The 20,592-nt window shown below is 43.6% G+C and overlaps 1 protein-coding gene across 2 annotated transcripts in view; it reads left to right on the plus strand.

Annotated features, from left to right (window-relative positions):
* LOC139331993 (dual specificity testis-specific protein kinase 1) overlaps positions 1–20,592 on the plus strand; it is a 63,806-nt gene that overhangs the window by 28,933 nt on the left and 14,281 nt on the right. For both annotated transcript variants that reach the window (XM_070963643.1, XM_070963642.1), the window contains one exon: positions 954–1,103. In XM_070963643.1, coding sequence (XP_070819744.1) covers positions 954–1,103 — 150 coding nt within the window. The remainder of the gene's footprint in view (positions 1–953; positions 1,104–20,592) is intronic.

Genomic DNA, 20,592 nt, shown 5'->3' on the forward strand with positions numbered 1-20,592 from the left:
TTATTGGTGGGTGGCATTTGGCACTTGTCACCAGATGTTACAGCTAATGTTCTACATACTGCCACCTGGTCTACAGGAGGGGAATGTCCTGTTAATATCTGTGGCTGTTTTAGGGCTCAAAAGCAGACTCAGAGGCAGAGTGAAAAGTTAACATAATACTGCAGACAACTAGAGTTTCCAGATGCACTGATGAATGGTTATGTGAGAGTTTCTGTGAGCCACTGGCAAGGCACGGGGTCCAGAGGTGGTGAGTGGATCTGTAGTGTGTAGCTGCGATCGGTGTTCTGGTGGATGAATACATGCAGGGCACGGTAGTGGTTGTTGCGGGCTTGAGGTAGGTGGTGGAGCGAGGCTGGGTGGCGAGGTGGCAGGGACGCTAGTGCTGGAGGCTAGAACAGGCAGACTCTCTCTGAGGAGATGAGGAAAAAGGACACGTGATAAAAAACAAATGGAAGACAAAACGTTGGCTTGCAAACTATTTAGTGTCTCTAGTAACACTAGTGAATCAGCGGACTATACCACTGAGTGGTGGAAATAATCTGGCTCACAGTCTTTATCCCATCCAAGATTGTGATTGGCACCTGCGGTGTCAGAGCCAGCTCCCAAACCATGCCCAACCTCTGCCGAAAGAGGACAAACAGAAAACAAGCCCCACACAACTCGACAGAATACAAAACAAAACACAACGTGCACTTCTTCTTCTTCTTCTTCTTCTTCTTCTTCTTCTTCTTCTGTGCTTCAGAGTAATGTCATACTGTATATGAGAGGAATTTACACTTTCACATGAACTAATATATTTGTTTGTACACCTGTATACACTTCAAATTACTATATTAAATTCAACAAACACATTACTATTCTACTGCTAAATTTAAACCAATTAATTTCTTCTTGCTCCTATGAGTTTTATATTTTGATGCTGTATATACCCTTTTATATGTTGGCTGTTTCAGTATGTAAATGGTGGCTGTCTGGAAGAGCTTCTGGCCAAGAAAGACATTCCCCTGTGCTGGAGAGAGAAGGTGGACCTGGCCTGTGATATAAGCAGAGGAATGATCTACCTGCACTACAAAAACATTTACCACAGAGACCTCAACTCGAAGGTAAGACCCATCTCACAAAACTTGCTTGCCTGATTTAGCATGTTGTTGTGGCTATTAATGTTTGCTAAAGAAGCTCAGAATCCAATATTCTGGTGTTCCCATCACCTGACTACGGAGCCCTGGACCTGACATGGAAAAAAAAAAATTAGTTCGTGCGAACGAAATACTAATTCGTGGGAACGGATACACACCGGTGTCTCATCACCAATCAATCCAGAGGTGACAAAATGGGACTCCACTCCAAACGGATCGTTAGACTCCACCAATCCGTACGGAAATGGTCTGCAGATCCAGCGATGAACAGCTGTGTGTAGTTTTGGAACAAGTGGATGCACACTGCACTGACCATAACATCATCAAACATAACATACCATAACATCAAAATTACGCTCATGTTTGAGTTCGTGTTAAATAGGTCTCTTTACAGCGGAGGTCGGCGATATGCATATCAAAGTAAACAGGACGATCTCCTCTACAATGTGATAAAAACACATGGCACCAAAACGTGAGATCCAATGCTATAGTTTAAGTTATGAATTTCACCAGAGACACAGTTATATAAAAGCTATGATCAGCTGTGCAACTCTGTGACTCTCGTCTGATTCCTCGCTCCTGTCTGTCAGCAGCGTCAGCAGCCATGTGTAAACACGCCCACACACACAGACTTCAAAGAAGATGTCAGGCGCATTTCTGTGCAAAATAACCACAACAAACACTATTTACTACATTAAATTATCTTTATTGATTGTCCCACCGTATCTGATGACATATCAAAGACTGTGCTTGCGTATGTGGCTGTGTGTCGCCGCTTTGTTGACAATAAGCATTGTGCCACGTGCGATCGGCAGCAGCATAACCCTGTGAATAATTTGTGGGAAGGAATTAGTATTTCGTTCGCACGAATTAATTATTTTGTTCCCATGAATTAATTATTTTGTTCCCACGAATTAGTATTTTGTTCCCACAAATTAGTATTTCGTTCGCACAAATTACTATTTCGTTCCCACGAATTAGTATTTCGTTCGCACAAATTAATTTTTTTTTTCTCCATGTCAGGTCCAGGGCTCTGTACCTGACATCATTCTACAGTGTTACTGTAATCTGACTGTTTTTTTTTTAAGTTGGTCAGTCAGTTTAGGGGAACAAATGAATGAAGTAATGTCACCTTAAAAGCAGAGATAGCATGACAGGGAGTCAGACATGAAGCCATCTATGAATCTCTTGAACCAAAAGTTCACTTTTAGTCTTTGTTAAGAGTGACAAACAAATGGTTAGAAATGGGTAAATCTGATACTTAAACATTGTCTCATTGCCCCATGTCATTGTTTCACCCTGTTGTTATTATACATACAGTACCAGTCAAAAGTTTGGATGCACTTTCTCATTCAACTAATGGTCTCAAACACATTAAGAAGGCAAGAAATTCCAGAACTCTTAACTCTTGACAAGGCGCACCTGTTAACTGAAAACCATTCCTGGTGACTACTTCATGAAGCTGAGTGAGAGAATGCCAAGAGTGTGCAAAGCTGTCATCAAAGCAAATGGTGGCTACTTTGAGTAATCTAAAATATAAAACATATTCTACTTTATTTGACACTTTTTTGTTTACTACTTAATTCCATATGTGTTTCTTCATAGTTTGGACGTCTTCAGTATTAACCTACAATTTAGAAAATTTAAAAAAAAAAGAAAAAAAAAAAAACATTTAATGAGAAGCTGGGTCCATACTTTTGACTGGTACTGTAAGTCCAGAATGTTACCATCCTGATGAATAGCTTTATTTACATGTTGTGTAATTTCAAAGCTGTCCTGTAAATTTACAAGCTCCATAGCTTTGGAGTCATTCTTTTTGTTGATATGAATATCCATGTCTCCATTCAGGATTAATCTGTCAAACAGGCTTTTATCAGTGTTGCTACACCAGTAGTGCTGTTTAGCCAGGTCTCAACTAAAACCATAAAATACAAATTCTTTTTAATGATCAGATTTATTAACCAAAAATGATTTGTAAGCCAATGATCTGACATTAAAAAGAGCTAATTACAGCTATCAGGATTCAATGACAGGAAAGGAGACTGGTTGTGGCTGAATATTGACAAATTTAGGATTAGCGAAACAGGTACTAGATGGTCTGTTATGTATTTGACCAAGTCATTGGCTGTTTAAGATGACCCGTTTTAAGGCAGTGGCACGGGGTTTGTCTCATTTCTGATAGATACCTGAGTAATGATGTCTGTGGTTATTGTTTAATAATTCATCACTTTGACTGAGCTTCAATATGGCAGCTTCAACTAACTCCTTGATTTGTGATTGTTGTGGATGTCAGGAGGGGCAATGTTGGGTCCTGGTGAAGGGGAGCATTGGATCCCTGATTGGGGCAGTGACATTGTCTGAATGCCTTGGTGATGACAAGCAAAGGGTCAGGTGAGGGGTGAGAGATACAGGCTGTCTGCCTGTGTGTGCTGGCCTTGGTGCATATGTGAGCATTCTTGTTTTGGTATGGCATGTCAACAGTGTTGGGGACACTGCATTACACAAGTAACTTGGTACAGTAATATATTACCCCTTGCCAATAATGATTCAGCAGTTAATAGTGATGTTAACCATTTAATAATATTCAATAAAGGGGACAAGAACTCAAAAAGACTGATAGTCTATACAGGTGTCAAGAAAGGTACCAGCCACCTCACTAATGGTTAAAACTTTAAAACAGGACAAAAAAAAAATTCCCAACATTGACAGTTACCAACATAAACCACCCTGTTCTGAACATGCACATTACAATCACTATCGTGGAACCACTAATGTTACAAAGCAACATTTTGGATTGGATGTGTATTTTGAATATAAAACAGAAAATTTTAGAAGCTACACAGTCCAGCATGGCATAACAGGGAAATGTGTGCCATTTTAACAGCTCCAGCTTTCAGCACTTGGAAGAAATCAATAATTTTTCAATATATTCCGTCAGGCTTAAAGCAGTCTTTACAGTTCCAAAAAGATGTTGACATTGTCAATAAATTCTATTATGTCTCTGAGGGATGCTGATGTCAGCCATTTATTCAGGGTGAGGAGCCTGCTCTGGTGAAAGATTTCATTCCTTTCCCCAAGATTGGAATGGGGCCTGATATGAATGCATGTTGTGACTGAAAGTTGCTCAGTTTCTTGGGTAGCAGGTAGACTCGTAAGCCAGTTTCCCTTCATACAATGTCACAAGACCTAGTGTGAAAGATAATCTTTCTGTCACATGGATGTGTAGAGAGATTAACTGGTAACAGCCATGTTAGCTCCCTGATAGATGTGTCAGTCAGTTAGACTTTTTTCTTTGCCATTCTTACATGCTTGTTTATCCCCAATCACATCACAGGTGTGGGGGTTACCGGTACTTCTTCTGGTCCTCGGCTTATCAGCTGTGGAGTTAGCAATATTTCTTCTGTCCCTCTGCCTAGCAGTGGTTTTGGGTTTGGGTCAGCCTTAATGCGTGTGATGTAATTTGTTTCCTTGTGTTCTACATAGTATTATCACACTTTTCATTACTCAGAGTCAGTGCGTCACACCTGTTTTACAATGAGAGTTCAAGTTGTGGGATGAGCGTTGGTGCTCTCATATTTCGTTGCTTGCTGGATTTGACTTCATGCCGGACAACATCAAACCAGGTCCTGCATGGAGTTCCTGCATTTGGTCTTGCACCAATTCTGTGACACTAAAGGGGCAGCATGAGGGAAGGCTGATTTAGGAGCCTACACATCTAGAAGAAGGGGTTGAGACAGCACAGGGCTCTCACTTGAGTCTTTCTCTGCATATGTACTTTGTCCAACATGCATGCAGTCATATTTATGATAAAGCACATCCAGTCACTCCTTTTTCAAACATTTTAATTCAAAAAGTGTACACAGGAAAACTCATTTTCAATTTCACATTTGAGGATGTGAGCAACTTCATAGGAAATAAAATCCATCCATTATCTATACCGCCTATCCCTTTCGGGGTTGTGGGGGACTGGAGCCTATCTCAGCTCCAATGGGCGAGAGGCGGGGTACACCCTGAACCAGTCGCCAGCCGATTGCAGGGCCACATGCAAGGACAAACAAACAGTCACACTCACACCTACGGACAATTTTAGAGTCATCAATTAACCTAATGAGCATGTTTTTGGTCTGTGGGAGGAAAGGAAATAAAATAGTATTCACAAACATGTTTCACAATTTAGTATTCAAAAACATGCACTTTTTTTTTTTAATCTTACATTGGACAAGTACAGTATAACCTGTTCTTACTTTTTGTTGATCTGAGAAATCACCAACACTGTCAATTTGAGAACATCTCTCTCACACACAGTACCATGTGAGTGACTTAAGTTAGAGGCAAGATCCAGACAGTGCTGCTCTAAACTGACTATACAAGTAACTACTGTACATTTGGCTCATCTCAAAAAAGCATAATTATGCAGTTTTTATGACGGGAACTGAAACGTCTCACAAATTCAGTCATATCTAAAGACTTTGCCCATTGGGACTCAAAGCTCAGGACCCCAAGGTGATTCAAACAACTATCTGCCATTGTTGTTCTGAGTTTATTTTTAATTAAACTTTGGGCTGAAAAGCTCCGCTTACATGAGGCACTGCTCACGGGTTTAACAATGGCAATCCTTCCTAACCTTAACAGCTCATGAAACACCTCCTTGAAAGGTTCTAGGAATGCTAAAAACTCAAGAAGTGTAGTGAACCTCTGCATCCCATCTTTTTCTTTCCTCTCCAAAACTCTCTTGATCTGATACGGTTCTCCGTGTCGTCTCCAGCCCGCCTGTGGTATCGTAGTCACGGATGATCATTAGCTATGTTTACATGCACAAATTTCTCCAATCTGATCTAAACCTTGGTTGATCGGAAATTCCAAATCCACTGTTTACATGGACACTAAATAAAATTATCCGGTGAATTCCGGCTTCCTGCAGCTTTTCATGAACTTGTTTGTACAACTCGGTGTTTCTCGCCTTTCGACCATCAAGACGTTCAACAATCCTGAGATCTCTTAAAGTTTCCAGCAAGAAAGTTGTGTCAGCAACAGACCAGTTTTGCTGCTTGCCGAAAAGCAACCGGCGGCCGCAAAGGCGGAAACGCATCACGCTGACGTGCACACATCTGCAGCAGGAGATAATTTTACTCCAACCAGGAAGACAGGATCCAAATGGGTGTGTACATGAGCACTGTTCGGAATAATGATCGGCATAAACCACCTCTCTCTTTTGGAATGAAATTTCTTTCCGAATGGACCGTATCGGATCAGAATCTTCCGATTGACGTGTTTACATGAAGCATTTTTAATCTGGTTAGGCCTTTATTCCGATTATTCGTGTCCATGTAAACATAGCTATTGTTGCGTTCATTCAGATGATAGTCTTCTTCTGTCGGCTTTATTGACGGTGGACCTTTCTATTTGGCACACCACTGCCATCAATATTTGGGCATGGAATTGCATTCACCTATAATCTGATGCATTATTTAACAAAACAACAGATGAGTGACAGGACAGGGGCACTTCAGGGGGGCCAATTAGATTTCAGATGGGGCCAATGCCCCTGTGGCCCCGCCCCTGGAACCACCACTGGGGCGTGATAAGCCTCAACCACCCTTTTTTTTTTAAAATTGAAATCCTATTTATTGAAAAACTGAAAATGTAATGTTTGTAATATTCAACATTCTGACATCACCATTGCTTATAGACACATCCAGCAGTCACAGAGCAACACGATCATTCATTTATTTCAGTTGTGTTTGTGTCTACTCGATAAGTGTAAGTCCAATATTCACTCTTTTCCCTTGGTTTTTAGTTTCTACCAACTACTGAGGGATAATATCAATCAATCAATCAATCAATCAATCAATCAATCAATCAATCAATCAATCAATCAATCAATCAAACTTTATTTACATAGCACTTTTCACACATAATATAATGCAATACAAAGTGCTTTACAAGAGTTAAAAACAATATAAATCAAAACAGAACAGCACTAAAAATCCAACCCTCCCACCCTGGGAGTTGAGGGTGTGTGTACTAACACACACCCTCAACTACATGCATACATACACACACACACACACACACACACACACACACACACACACACACACACGCACACACACACAGACATTCTCACCACGGACAGTAGCAGGAGTAACGAGACATGGCAAGGCACTGAGGATTGAGGAGAATGCCTCCTTTGGGGCCGCCCACATCAAGAGGAGTCATCACAGACTATGGGCACAGGGGGCACCGGCACCCAGGCCCCCTCGACCCTGACAGACCGGCGGATCCCCACACCAAGATAGGGAGCCCCCCCACCAGCTGGGCCGAAGGGGCCTGAGGACAGCACCCCTGGCAGCAGACCAGTGTGGGGCATAGTGGCTAAATGCCACCTCACCATGGGTTTTTGTTCTGGCTTTTGGTATGGATAAAAGGCTGGTGCTGGAGGACCTCAGGGTCTGCGAGGGTTGATATGGTAAAAGCAGGTCGGATAAGTAAGAGGGCACAAGGCCGTTACGACATTTAAAAACCAGTAAAAGAACCTTAAAATCGATCCTGAAGTGGACAGGGAGCCAATGCAGCGACTGTAAGACTGGTGTAATGTGGGCCCGCCCTCTGGTTTTGTTTTGCAGTAATTGGAGGCATGAAATACTCTTTTTAGGAAGACCAGAGAGCAAGGCATTACAGTAAGTGAGCTGTAGAAAAATCCCTGCCATCTATTACAGTTAAAAAGGGTATGTATTGACCCTGTGTCATCAGGAGACACGGCAATGTACAGCTGTGTATCATCAGCGTAGCTATGGAAACTGATGCCATGTCTGCTGATTACGTCTCCAAAAGGAAGCATGTAAAGATTAAAAAGAATTGGACCTAAAATTGAGCCTTGGGGAACCCAACACTTAATTTCATGGGTTCCTGAGGAACAAGTATCCATACTTACATAAAAACACCGGCCTGTGAGATTGGAGTGGAACCATTAAAAAAAACTGTATCAGAGAGGCCAACCAGTTGTCTGAGTCTATTTAATAAAATATGATGGTCTACTGTATCAAAGGCGGTGCTTAGATCCAGTAGAACCAAGACTGTGAGTTTCTTGTTATCTAAGTTCCACCTGATGTTGTTTAAAAAAGTGCTGTCTCGTTACTGTGGTTCATCCTAAAACCAGACTGATGTCTCCCAAAGATGTTGTTTCTGTTTAAAAAGTCATTGACTTGGTTAAAAACCAGTTTTTCTAAAATTTTGCTTAAAAAGGGTACATTCGATACATGTCAGTACTTATTAAGAACGTTTGGGTCTAGTGCTCTCCTTTAGAAGGGGCTTCACCACAGCTGTTTTAAAAGCGGTGGGGAAGACACCCATCTGAAGGGAACAATTCATAATGTTTAAAAACTGTTCCTCGAAGAATCCATAAAATGATTTTAAAAGTGATGTGGGAATTGGATCTTGCAGGTTATTGTGTTTACTTGGGAGAAAACTCAACCAAGTGTCCTCGCATCAACCAGGGCAAAACTCTCCAGCATTTCCTCAGGCAAGGATAACAATTCCAGTGTGTTAACAGATAAAACTTGTTGGGATAAAAGGCTGGATCTGATGTCCTTGATTTTAGTTCTGAAGTGGTCTGCAAAGTTCTCACAATGAGCATCAGATGGCATGTTAAAAACATTAGATTAAAATTTGTGCTAGTTAAAATATCAAAGGTGGAGAAGAGGAACCGGGGGTTATTTTTGTGGTCTATGACAAGTTGTGAAACATGAGAAATTCTTGCCTGTTTAACTGCGTTATTGTAGATTTTGAGTTGTTGTCGTAGAGTCTCGAGGTGGACTGCTTAGACTTCCTCCAATTCCTTTTGGTACTCCTGCATGATCTTTTCAGTTTACGTATTTCATCATTGTTGTGACGGACTCTGAAACAGGACTCAGATGCAGAGCGGCAGAAATCACAGTTTATTTCAAAGTAACAACAAAAGAAGGAAACAACTGAGGGCGCCGATAAACGGGAACGGAGATGACAGTCTCTGCTGGAGGACACTCGACAGCTGCTAATGAAAAAAACACAAAACTCTGTTAAAGAATGCACACGGGCAAAAGGTCCAAAAACAAACGCTGGAGGGAAAACTCAACAGCCACTACAAAAAACTCAAAATCACCACTCGGGGAAAAAACTCACTGGTAAGAAGAAACTCAGGTGCTGGAGAAACTCGACAGCCTCAGGTAAGAACTCAGGGAGGACGGGAAAAAACTCAGCGGGGAAAAAAAGCACACAGTACACAAAAGAAACAACAAGCGCTGGAGAACAACTCGACAGACACTTAAACAGAAATCTCCACAAGGGGATAGCACTCAGGCAGGAACAAAAACTCACAAAAGTCACTCAGTGTGCACAAAGGCAAACGGCTGGAGAACACGAGGCAGGGGTCAGGTAATCGGCACAGAGATGTGGACACGAGCGTAAGCACGGGTATCATCTGGCACCAGAGTGTGGGAGAAGCCTGCTTAAGAAGGGGAGTCCTGATTAGCGGCAATTAGTGACAGGTGTGTCAGGTAGACGCTCAAACCCTGGCAACGATCAGCCCCGCCCCTGCCTCGCTCCAGCCCTGAAAGAATACACAGAACAAATCAGAGCAGATCGCTAAACCACAGCCACAACAATTGTTTCTTCACGGGGGTGTAGGTTTTCTTGTGATTGTTTTAGTTAAAAGTGGCGCTACTGAGTTGAGAGTGGACTGCAGTTTGCTGTTAAAATTGTCAATGATAAAATCACAGGGTGCAGGTAAAATTTCGGCACGAGTACTCTGTAAAATCTCAATAAAATTTGCAGCCACTTCAGAAGTTAGGTAGCGTCTCCTCACTGTTCTCACCAGGGCCTCGCGCTGGTTAAAACTGGTGATGTTAAAAAACACACAATGGTGGTCAGACACAGCCAGATCGACAACAGAGGACACACCAATGGACAGGCCATTGGTTATGACCAAGTCCAGGGTGTGTCCCTTGTTGTGAGTTGGGTGCGTGACGTGCTGCTTAAAGTCTAGACAGTTTAAAAGATTTAAAAATTCTCTGGATATTGGATCCGAGGTGTCATCAACATGTAGATTAAAATCACCAGTTATTGAAATCCTGTTGTAAGAGGTGTGAATGATTGATAAAAGATCTGAAAATTCACTGATAAAAGAGCTAGAGTGATGGGGTGGTCTATATAGAATTATGCAGAGAATTGGAGGGCTGCTAAAGACAAAGGTGTGGTACTCAAATGATGTGAAACTGTTAAAAGCAACCTGCTGAAGCTGCCTATCCCTCTGCCACAGGTGGGGGTAGGGCCGGAGATGAAAACACTCACCTGGGACTGTGACATGGTGTTGAAAAGGTGGGTGAAGTCCTGGTTTAAAGGTTAAAAGTTTTAAAGTTAAAGTAATAATCCTTTTCACCCATGGATGCAAACTCAGGATGTCTGGGATTTTCCCCATTATATCCATAATGGTGGTGCCAGGGAAGGACAGGGTGGATGCCCCCCTCATGCGGATTTGCCTCACGATGGAGTCCCTGATGATGAGGGATGTGGGAGCATCTGCTCGATCTTCAGGGGGGCAAGCCAGCTCAGCCACCCTGCCACCCACACCAGGACCCCGTGTGTGATCTCTCGCCTGGTGGAGGGAATGTGAGGAGTGCCAGTGCACTGCATCCTTAACCAGCCACCTGCACTGGGATGAGGATGAGGAGCGGGATGGTGGAGGTGAACGGCCCCTTGTTGGACATCCACTTGATGCAGGGCACCCCTCTCCTGAAGGGCAGCTAGCTGTGAGTGGAGGGAAGGCTGTTGTGTCCGTCAACGGGGGCATGATGGCAAAGAAATTTTTAAATGTTTCATTAATCTCTGTGGTGGTTGAGATCAGGCCCTTCCTAGGGCATTTTATTGAAGTTATAGACAACCTGCTCTCCTGCTGCCAAAGAGTGAGAGCAAGGAGGCGACTTGGTCTTCTCCCTTCTGAGTAGTTTTTGTGTTCGGTTATATGCATTAAGTGTTCCACCCTATGTTTCAGCAAATTTTTCAGTTCTGCTTGTTCAACCTTAAGTTATATATAAATATTTGAGCGGGAGCTAGATTAGGTTGGTTCAGTGCGCTCGATCAGTCTCCAGTGGCAGTGTCTCCTTCCATCTCTGGTGGTAGGTTAACTAACCTGGCATTGTTCCTTTGTCCTCTGTCATCATGTTTGTTGGGGGGTTTTTTGTAGCTTCTCCAGCTCTGACAGGCAGTGGTTAATGTCTTTTTTGGCTTGTTGTACATTGCCCTGCAGAGCTTCCACCTTAGATGTTAGATTTTCCATGTTTTTAGCGTGTGTGCCTATCTCAAGTTTGCGTAATCGAAGAAAATCAACGTTTTAGAGAGAGTCTTTTCAAGCAGCCCCAATGCCATGTCTAGTGCTCCTGCTAGCATGCTAGCACCCATTCCACTCAGTGAATCTCTGTGATCATTCGCAGTTTGTTGGATTAGCATAGCTACGCTATTGTGGTCAAGTGAGCCAACATTAGCCTTGAATTGTTTGCTGTTATCGTGCTGTTTTTGAGGCAAATTTGCTGCTTTTTTGGTTGTTGCCATTGTTCATGAGGACTAATCTAAATAATATAACAAGCTGAGGCTGGAAATAAAGAACAAATTTAAACAAAAGAAGGGTCGTAGGCAGGAGCTCAGTGTGATGCGACCATCTCACTGCGTGCCTCACCGGAAGTCTCGTGACTTATCTTTCTTGATGACGAAGAAAAACCCAGCACCGACAGGAGAGGTAGTTGGATGGATTATACTGCAGCGGGGGAGTCCCTGATGTATGTCTCCATAGCCTCCCTCTCGGGGGAAGACACATTGGGCTCTATTTTAGACTCCGCCGCCGCCGGCGCAGCGCAGGTGCGGTGCAAAGTCAGGTCCACTGCGCCAATGGGGTGCAAAGTCGGCGCAGACTTTGGTATTTTCCCACCCAGTGGCGCAACTCGGAAAGAGGGGGGAGAGAAGGCGTGGAGCGGGTTTGGCACAGCCAAGTCAAATCTTCACCAGCAGCTCCTCGCCTCACCTTTAAGAACGCCGCTGGCCAGGCGCATGGCAATTTTCAAGGAGACTGATGTCACTCATGTCTCCTGACATCTGTTTGTATTACTTTGCACACCCGTTTGTATATACTGTTTATTTTTTCTCAGTATATATATATATTATTTTATATTCTGTTCTATATTTTGTGGTATATTTTGTTTATATAAATATATATTCTCAATATAAATATTTTGTTTTTTATTTGCTTTTTATATATATATAGTTCTCTCTCTTTTCTTTCTTTTCTAATTTTTTTCTAATTCTATTCTTGTAAGGAGCACTGCAACAAAAACAATTTCCCCTTGGGGATAAATAAAGGATTTCTGATTCTGATTCTGATGTCTAAATATGAGGTCCTTAGATGATAAATCCTCGGCCTCCTCCTCCTCCTCCTCAAAGCAATGATGTACTCCATCTTTGTAGATAACACTAAGCATTACAATGATAACATTTGTATTTGGAATGAAATGACGTGGGTAATAGCGGACAACGATCATCACTTACATTTTCCATGTGTCTGTCTCTCTCTGTCTCTCGAGTGCTCTGAAATAGATGCAGTATATATGCTCTGTAGGATGCCACGGCTGTTTCTGGTTGGCACAGCGACATTAATCAATGAGTTCGCATCCCTGTATCACCTGTGTACATTCGGTCAGGGTGAGTGACCATTACGTGTGCCGAACGCGCTTGCGATGTCGTCAGATGAGATGCTGATCAAAATATAGGTCTGACTGTATGTGCTGACTCAGACAGTTGCATTGAATCGTCGCTGATACTAATTATTGATCGCAGTGTGCGTTCGATGACTGAGCGAGCACTGCTGAAAACACTGTTAAAACCACGCTGCCCTCTTGTTGACGGTGTGATATATGGTGTCATCAACCATGTTTTCAGTGGATAGCCGTTATCACCTAGCAGCCACCTATCCAGAGGGGTGTCCCCCTGTAAGACTGTAGGGATGAATGAGTCATGTGCCAACCCAGGGAAAGTGGCATATACATTTGTCATCAGGCAATTTGAGTCACAGATCACCAGACATCCCTGTTTCACCTGTGTACATTCGGTCAGGTTGAGTGACCATTACACGTGCCGAACGTGCTTGCGATGTGGTCAGATGAGATACTGATCAAAATATATAAATTCAGGTCTGACTGTATGTGCTGACTCAGATAGTTGCATTGAATTGTGGCTGTTGCTAATAATTGATCGCAGTGAAATGCCAGACACTGTGGAAACCTGACTATGAGGTGTTGGTGACGTGAGCACACGACTCCGCCGGTTTACGAAAATCTACTTGTCCCGCTGGCGCAGAGAGTTGACCAGGTCTGGGGTGGCGAGCTTTCAGCGCACTTTTACACCTCCGGCACAGACCGAAATGGTTGAAAATTCCAATGCGCCAGCTCATTATGCTGACACCTCCCCCCTACTGTGCTGCAACGCCCATCCTGGCACACCTCTGAACGCCTTGGTTTACCAAAATACCAAGTGCGCTATGCGACTGCCTGCGCCGCTCGAAAATACTACTGCGTTGGCGGCGCAGCCTGCACCGCGCCGACGGCGGAGTCAAAAATAGAGCCCATTGTTTAGACAACTGGTAGGAAGGGGAGCTCCAGGTAGGATGTCGCAAGAACAATTATATGGACGATGAGGAGGAAGGGAAATGGCCAGCTCCTTGCTGAGCAGCTCCAGCAATTTATGATATTTGGCGGCGCACTGGACAAATCTGGAGGAGACAGAGCCTTACGAACAGGGTAGTCTCTAAAAGGGAAAGGAGCCAATTGGAGGCAATGGGAGAGGCAAAAGGAACTCCAGGTGGCAATGTTATGATTTATCCAGTCGATGTGTGGATTGTGGAGTTTTAGCCATGGATAGCCCAATACCAGTGGATTATAGGGAGTCGACATAACACATAAACTGATTTTCTCATTGTGGTTGCCAGACAGAGTAATAGTCACAGGTGTTATGCGGTGTGTTGACTTGTCTCTACATCTCTCCCGGATGCGATTATCTAGCCTGGCTACCAACAAAACAACAGACTGCAGGTCTGTGGGGATGTTGTACGTGCCAAGCTCGTCTTTCAATCGTTCGCTGAGGGCTGCCTTGTTCCAAGTGCACTCCACTGCCAACACCCGGAACCTCACTGTGTATTCGACCATGCTGCGATTCCCCTGTTTTAGGGCAAGTATCCTGCTAGCTACTTTGCTTGCACTGCAAGGAATATCAAAGATGTCTCTAACCTCTGACATAAAGCCCTCAAATGACAGATTTCTCAACGACTCTTCATCTTACCGCGCCTCTGCCCACTCAAGCGCTGAATGTCTTAATAACCCAACCCCGTAAGCAATCTTTGAGATAGCTGAGGCAAAAGTTAACAGTTTGAACATCATGATGCATTGGAGAAGAAAAACTGGACATTTACCTAGATCCCCGGAAAAAGGCTCTGGTTCTGTGGCGTGGAACTCTCGGATGACAGACTATGCAGGGGCTGCGGCTGCCTGGACTGGGGTTTGCGGATTTAGTGGCAGTGGGGCTAGATTGGAAGAAGATACATTAGTTTGTGCGTTAATGTGATTCCACTTGGCTTGTTGCTGGCCATGAATTGCTTCCAACATTTTTCCATGTTGGCCCAAAAGCTGTCCTTGGTGGTGTAGGGCTTGCTGAATTCATATCATTTCATTTATATATTTATTGAATTGGGACAGTGCACATTAAGGCAAGGCAAGGCAAATTTACTTGTATAGCACAATTCATACACCAGGCAATTCAAAGTGCTTTACAGAAGCATAAAAATACATTAAAATCATACATTTCAAAGAAATAGAGAAAGAAAGAAAGAAATTAGAAGAGAATAGAAAAACAAAAATAAAATACATTTAAAGGAAAACAGAAGCCAGTGAAAGACAATAATTAACATTTAAAATCATTGATCAGATATATTTACTATATATTTACTTTAATCAACATATCAGCACTAGGCAACAATGTAAATGTGCCGGAATTAGCACAATAGCTAAATTTCATCTGTAGTCCCAAGGCAGGTTGTCACAAACAAGATAAAACAAACCTAAATAAAAACAAGATCAGAGACATTACATACAATATAAACGAGAAATTAAGATCACAGACAAGATACAGTCCATGAGTTAAAATGTCTACATACATACAGTATAAACAAAAAGTTAAGATCACGGACATGATGCAGTATTATGTTAAAAGGCAGGGAACGGACACCAGAAAGGAAACCTGTATTATGTGTGAGTGCATAACTGGTTTCTTTTTACCATTTTTTGACATTTTTTTTTAATGTCAGATAGTTGTCACTGTCACTGATGTGTACTGGTAGCTTGTTCCAGGATTGTGTACCTCTTATAGACACCACCATTTCACTGAATTTAGTCCTATGCCTAGATACATTACAGTCTCCCCTAGTTAGCGCTCTAGTATTTATCCAATTGTTGTTTTTTTTTCCTTATGAAATCATTCAATGGTGGCGGTGCAAGCCCCTTTAGAACTTTTAAAACAAGACAAACATCCATGAAGGTTTGGTAACTGTCCATGTTGAGAAAGTTATACTTCTTGTAATATTGCAATAATGGAAGTGAGGAGGTTATATATCTAGAACTTTCTTCTTGAAGAAAGTCTTAATGAGTTTTACCGTGCTTGCTGTTGTGTGTGACCAGGTTGTGGATGATAGGAGTTGGCAATTGATCATTAATTTTTTTTCTGTCGTTATTTCTGGCTCACACTAGGAGTTAGGCTGTTAGCAGACTTTGTTATGGTTGTTATTGTGTCAGTCTCACTCAAAGACATCATTGACTCTCTCCTGGACCCCCTGCAGTTTGCCTACAGAGCCGACAGCTCTGTAGACGATGCAGTCAACCTGTTTGTGGAATTCAGCTCTGCCTTCAATACCACCAAAAAAAACTTGTGTATATATGTATTTATATTGTTAGATTTTTACTACCTTAATATCTAATTTTTTACTAGATGTGTCATGCTCCAACTTCACCAAAGCAAATTCCTCATATGTGTAAAATCGTACTTGGCAATAAAGGCTTTTCTGATTCTGATTTTTCTTCTGATTCTTCTCTCTGAGTTTCAATAGTAGGGTCGGCTGACGCGGGTCACGCCCTCTATCTGTTGCTAGCTCCTCCTTTCGTTCCCGCCAGATGACCCCACTGTCTCTGCCTCTATACAACAACAGATCAGTATCCAGCTTGACTCAGCTCTGCTGACTCCCACGAAATCTGCCAGAAACTTGGGTGTCATGATTGATGACCAATTAACTTTTAAAGAGCATGTCACCTCTGTTGCTCGGTCATGCCGATTTGCCCTGTACATCAGGAAGATCAGACTCTACCTGTCTGAGCATGCAATGCCACTCCTAGTGCAAGTGCTGGTACTGTCACACCTCAACTATTGTAATTCCTTACTGGCGGGGCTCCTGGCACGCTCATTAAAACCTTTGCAGATGATACAGAATGCAGCAGCCCATCTGGTATTTAACCAGCCCAAATGAGTGCATGTCTCTTTGCTATTCATGTCTGTTCACTGGCTCCCAGTTGCTACCCGCATCAAGTATAAGTCCTTGATGCTTGCCTACAAAATTGCCACCAAAATCGTTGCTACATACCTGAACTCCCTCACTCAGGCTTATGCTCCTTTCCGCTCACTACGCTTTGCCCAGGAACAGCACCTGGTGCTGCCACCTCCAAAATGCCCCAAGTCGCTAGCTAGACTCTTTTCTTCTGTGGTTTCCCGGTAGTGGAATGAGTTACCAAATTCCATTCATTCTGCAGAGTCCCCCTCGAACTTTAGAAAAAGACTAAAGACAAAGCTGTTTACTGAACACCTTGTTTTATATAAAAAAAAAACCCAAAACCTCTCAGCCGACTCTATGCACTTTTTGCATTACTTCATAGCACTGTCTTGTAGCACCTATTTCCAGTTGGACCAGAAAGTTGCATTAGGGCACTTTTCAGTTCAATTCAATATTCCTTTATTAGTCCCACTAGGGGAAATTCCAATTTAGAGCAGCATCAATAAAGTGCATAAAGTATTGAACAAGTGCAATTCAAATTCAAAACAAGTATATATACAAAAGAGTGGGATAAAAGAATAACGTCATCCTAAGAAATTGTAAATAGTATTTACAGATTGTTATGCACTGATTATTGCACAGGTTATTGCACAGATTGTTATACATATTATTGTACTGATTACTTGGAGCAGTTTCTGTTGTACAGTCTGACGGCTGCAGGAAGGAATGACCTGCGATACCGCTCCTTCACACACTTTGGATGTAGCATCCCATCACTGATGGAGCTCCTCACGTCAGTGAGTGTGTGTTGGAGGGGGTGGGAGTCATTGTCTGTCATGGAGGACAGCTTGGCTGTCATCCTCCTCTCCCCCACCTCCTCCACCTGTTCCAGAGGGCATTCCAGGACAGAGCTGGCCTTCCTGATGAGTTTGTCCAGCCTCTTCCTGTCAGCTTCTGTGATGCTGCTCCCCCAGCAGACTACACCATAGAACAAGGCAGAGGCCACAACAGAGGCATAGAAGGTCTTCAGGAGTGCCCCCCGCTTCCCAAAAGACCTCAGCCTCCTGAGCAGATAGAGTCTGCTCTGTCCTTTTTTATAAAGTGCAGTGGTGTTCAGTCCAGTTTGTTGTTCAGATGAACACCCAGGTACTTATAAGATGTGACCATCTCAATGTCCCTTCCCTGGATGTTCACTGGTGATGGGGGAGAGTGCGGGCGGCGGTGGCGGAAGTCCACAACTAGCTCCTTGGTTTTATCCGTATTAATCAGCAGGTGGTTCTGCTGACACCAGTCCACAAAATCCTGAATGAGTCCTCTGTATGACCTATCGTCCCCATCTGTGATGAGGCCGACAATGGCAGAGTCATCAGAGAACTTCTGCAGGTGGCAGGTGGGTGACAGGTGGGAAAAGTCAGCTATGTAGAGGGTCCCTGGGGGGGCCCCACACTGCAGAGGACAGTCCCTGACACACAGTCCCGTGTCCTCACATACTGTGGGCAGAGTGCTGGCAGATCAAAGGAGGGCTGCTGCTGTGCTGGTACAGCTGGGGGAGGGGCAGATGTTTCCTCAAACCTGCAGAAGTAGGTGTTCAGCTCATCTGCCCACTTTGAATCCCCGGCTGCCTGAGAGTTTGGCTTCTGGTGGCCTGAAATGGTTTTCAGGCCTCTCCAGACTCCCCTGGTGTTGTTCTTCTGCAGCTGTTCCTCCATTCTCCTCCTGTATCTGGTCTTCCCCTCCCTGATTTTCCTTCTGAGCTCCCCCTGAACAGTTTTCAGCTTCTCTTTGTTTCCTGACTTGAAGGCCCTCTTCTTCTCCTTTAAAAGAGCCTTAATGTCAGGATTAATCCAGGGTTTGTTTGTTGGAGTGACACCGTACAGTCCTGGTGGGTACAGTGGTCTCCACACAAAAGTTTATGTAGTCCGTGATGCTGTCTGTCAAACTGTCGATGTCCTCCTCATGAGAGTCACTGAATATATCCCACACGGTTTCCTCGAAGCAGTCCTTCAGAGCCTCTTCAGCCTCCTCAGACCACCTCTTCACTCTGCGGGACACAGCTGGTTGCCTGTTAACAAGGGACTTGTAGAAGGAACCAGGTTGTGATCAGCTCTTCCCAGAGGAGGGAGGGGTGATGATTCGTATGCCTCCTTGGTGTTGGCATAGAATAAGTCCAGTGTTTTATTGTCTCTGGTGGCACATGTGACATACTGGATGAATTTGGGCAGAGTGGAGGACACAGAGGCATGATTAAAATCCCCAGAGATCAGTAAGAGGGCCTGTGGTTTCTGAGTCTGCAGCCTGCTGATCACGGAGTTGATGACGTCACAGGCTGCTTTGGCGTTAGCGGAGGGAGGAATATACACAGCCACCACTATTGCGTGTGAGAACTCCCGCGGCAGATAATATGGCCTCAGACTAACAGTCAACAGCTCAATGTTGTTTGTTGTTCTCTCCACTCTAGAACCTTGCTTGTGATGTATCTCATATGTACGTCGCTTTGGATGAAAGCATCTCCCAAATGACAAATTGCAATTCTAATTGTATAGCAATAAGTTATGTGTGAAAATATCATTGTGCGCATATAGGCTTTGGCTGACTGAGCAGTGAGAAAAGGTCCTTTATGATTAAAATTTGACAGGCTCAATTTCATGATATTTGAATTTTTTTACATGTTCCTTACATGTTAGATTTGTGACAACACCAAGGTACTTCAATTGCTCCACCACTTCAAGGCTCTCTCGATTGACCATTACACATGGCTGTATGCCCTCTGCTGGCTGACGAGATAAAAACATGCATGAAATGTCCTTTATCTTTCCGCTGGAGCCAGCTGGGTCTATAATGGTCATATAGTTCTATTAGGTTTTGATTGAATTCACATGACCCAAAGTGTCAGGCTTGGACAAATGAGGCAGGAGGCGGGAAAACAGTTTAGGTATTTTAATAACAGGGGTAATGATAGATTTCAAGTAAAGCCGAGTCCTTTCACAAAGCTGAAGGGTAGATGCCTACACCCTTTGGTGGGTGTAGGCAGACAGGTCCAAGTCCTCTGTGAGAGCAAACTTACTGATCCAAGTTCTTCCATAAGAGCAGACTGGCAGGACACAAACAAAGCAGGTGTGGACAAGGCACCTGAGCACAACAGGGAGAACACAACCGATTAGGGATACATAAAGTAGACAAGGCAAAAAGTGACTGGGTACTTAACATGAACTTTAGATAGGACGCCACCAGGCAGGCAATACGGCGAATACTGGCAGTAATCTGTGTGGTTATATACAGTTATATACAGTGACCAGGTGGGTTTTGATTGGTGATTGCGTGTAGGTGAGTTCAGAAGGCCGGCCCCAACCTGCCAGCCACGCCATGGAGGAACAGAGACACAGACTAGACAGACAGGGAAGAGACAAGCAAGAGATAACAGGAAGGGGAGACTGCAGATGCCCACATTTTAATTTAATCTATTCTCATTCCTTATGATTAGAAGAAAGAAGAAGAAGAACTGTACTTTATTTAACACACATTACATGCACACACTACATGCACACGCCATGCTTTTGTGATATTAATTTTCCGCTTTTGACCCATCTTGGTCCGTCGTTCCTCCATGACAGACCAGGAGCGGTGGGATGCCAGCTGACAGCGGTGCCCGGGGACCCATCCTTTCGTCACCATTGGTCAGGTGGTGATCTTCTTGTATGTTTTTAGTGGGGGTTATTTAAGGAGGAAACCCCGGGTGAACATGGGGAAAACATGCAAACTCCACACAGAAAGGCCCCCTCTTTCCTCGAGCAGCAGGCACCGAAGGCATGGTGGAGGACATACCACCAGCACCCACAGCAGGATTCAAAC

This window comes from Chaetodon trifascialis, chromosome 6 (assembly GCF_039877785.1).
Source record: "Chaetodon trifascialis isolate fChaTrf1 chromosome 6, fChaTrf1.hap1, whole genome shotgun sequence".
Lineage (NCBI taxonomy): Eukaryota > Metazoa > Chordata > Actinopteri > Chaetodontiformes > Chaetodontidae > Chaetodon > Chaetodon trifascialis.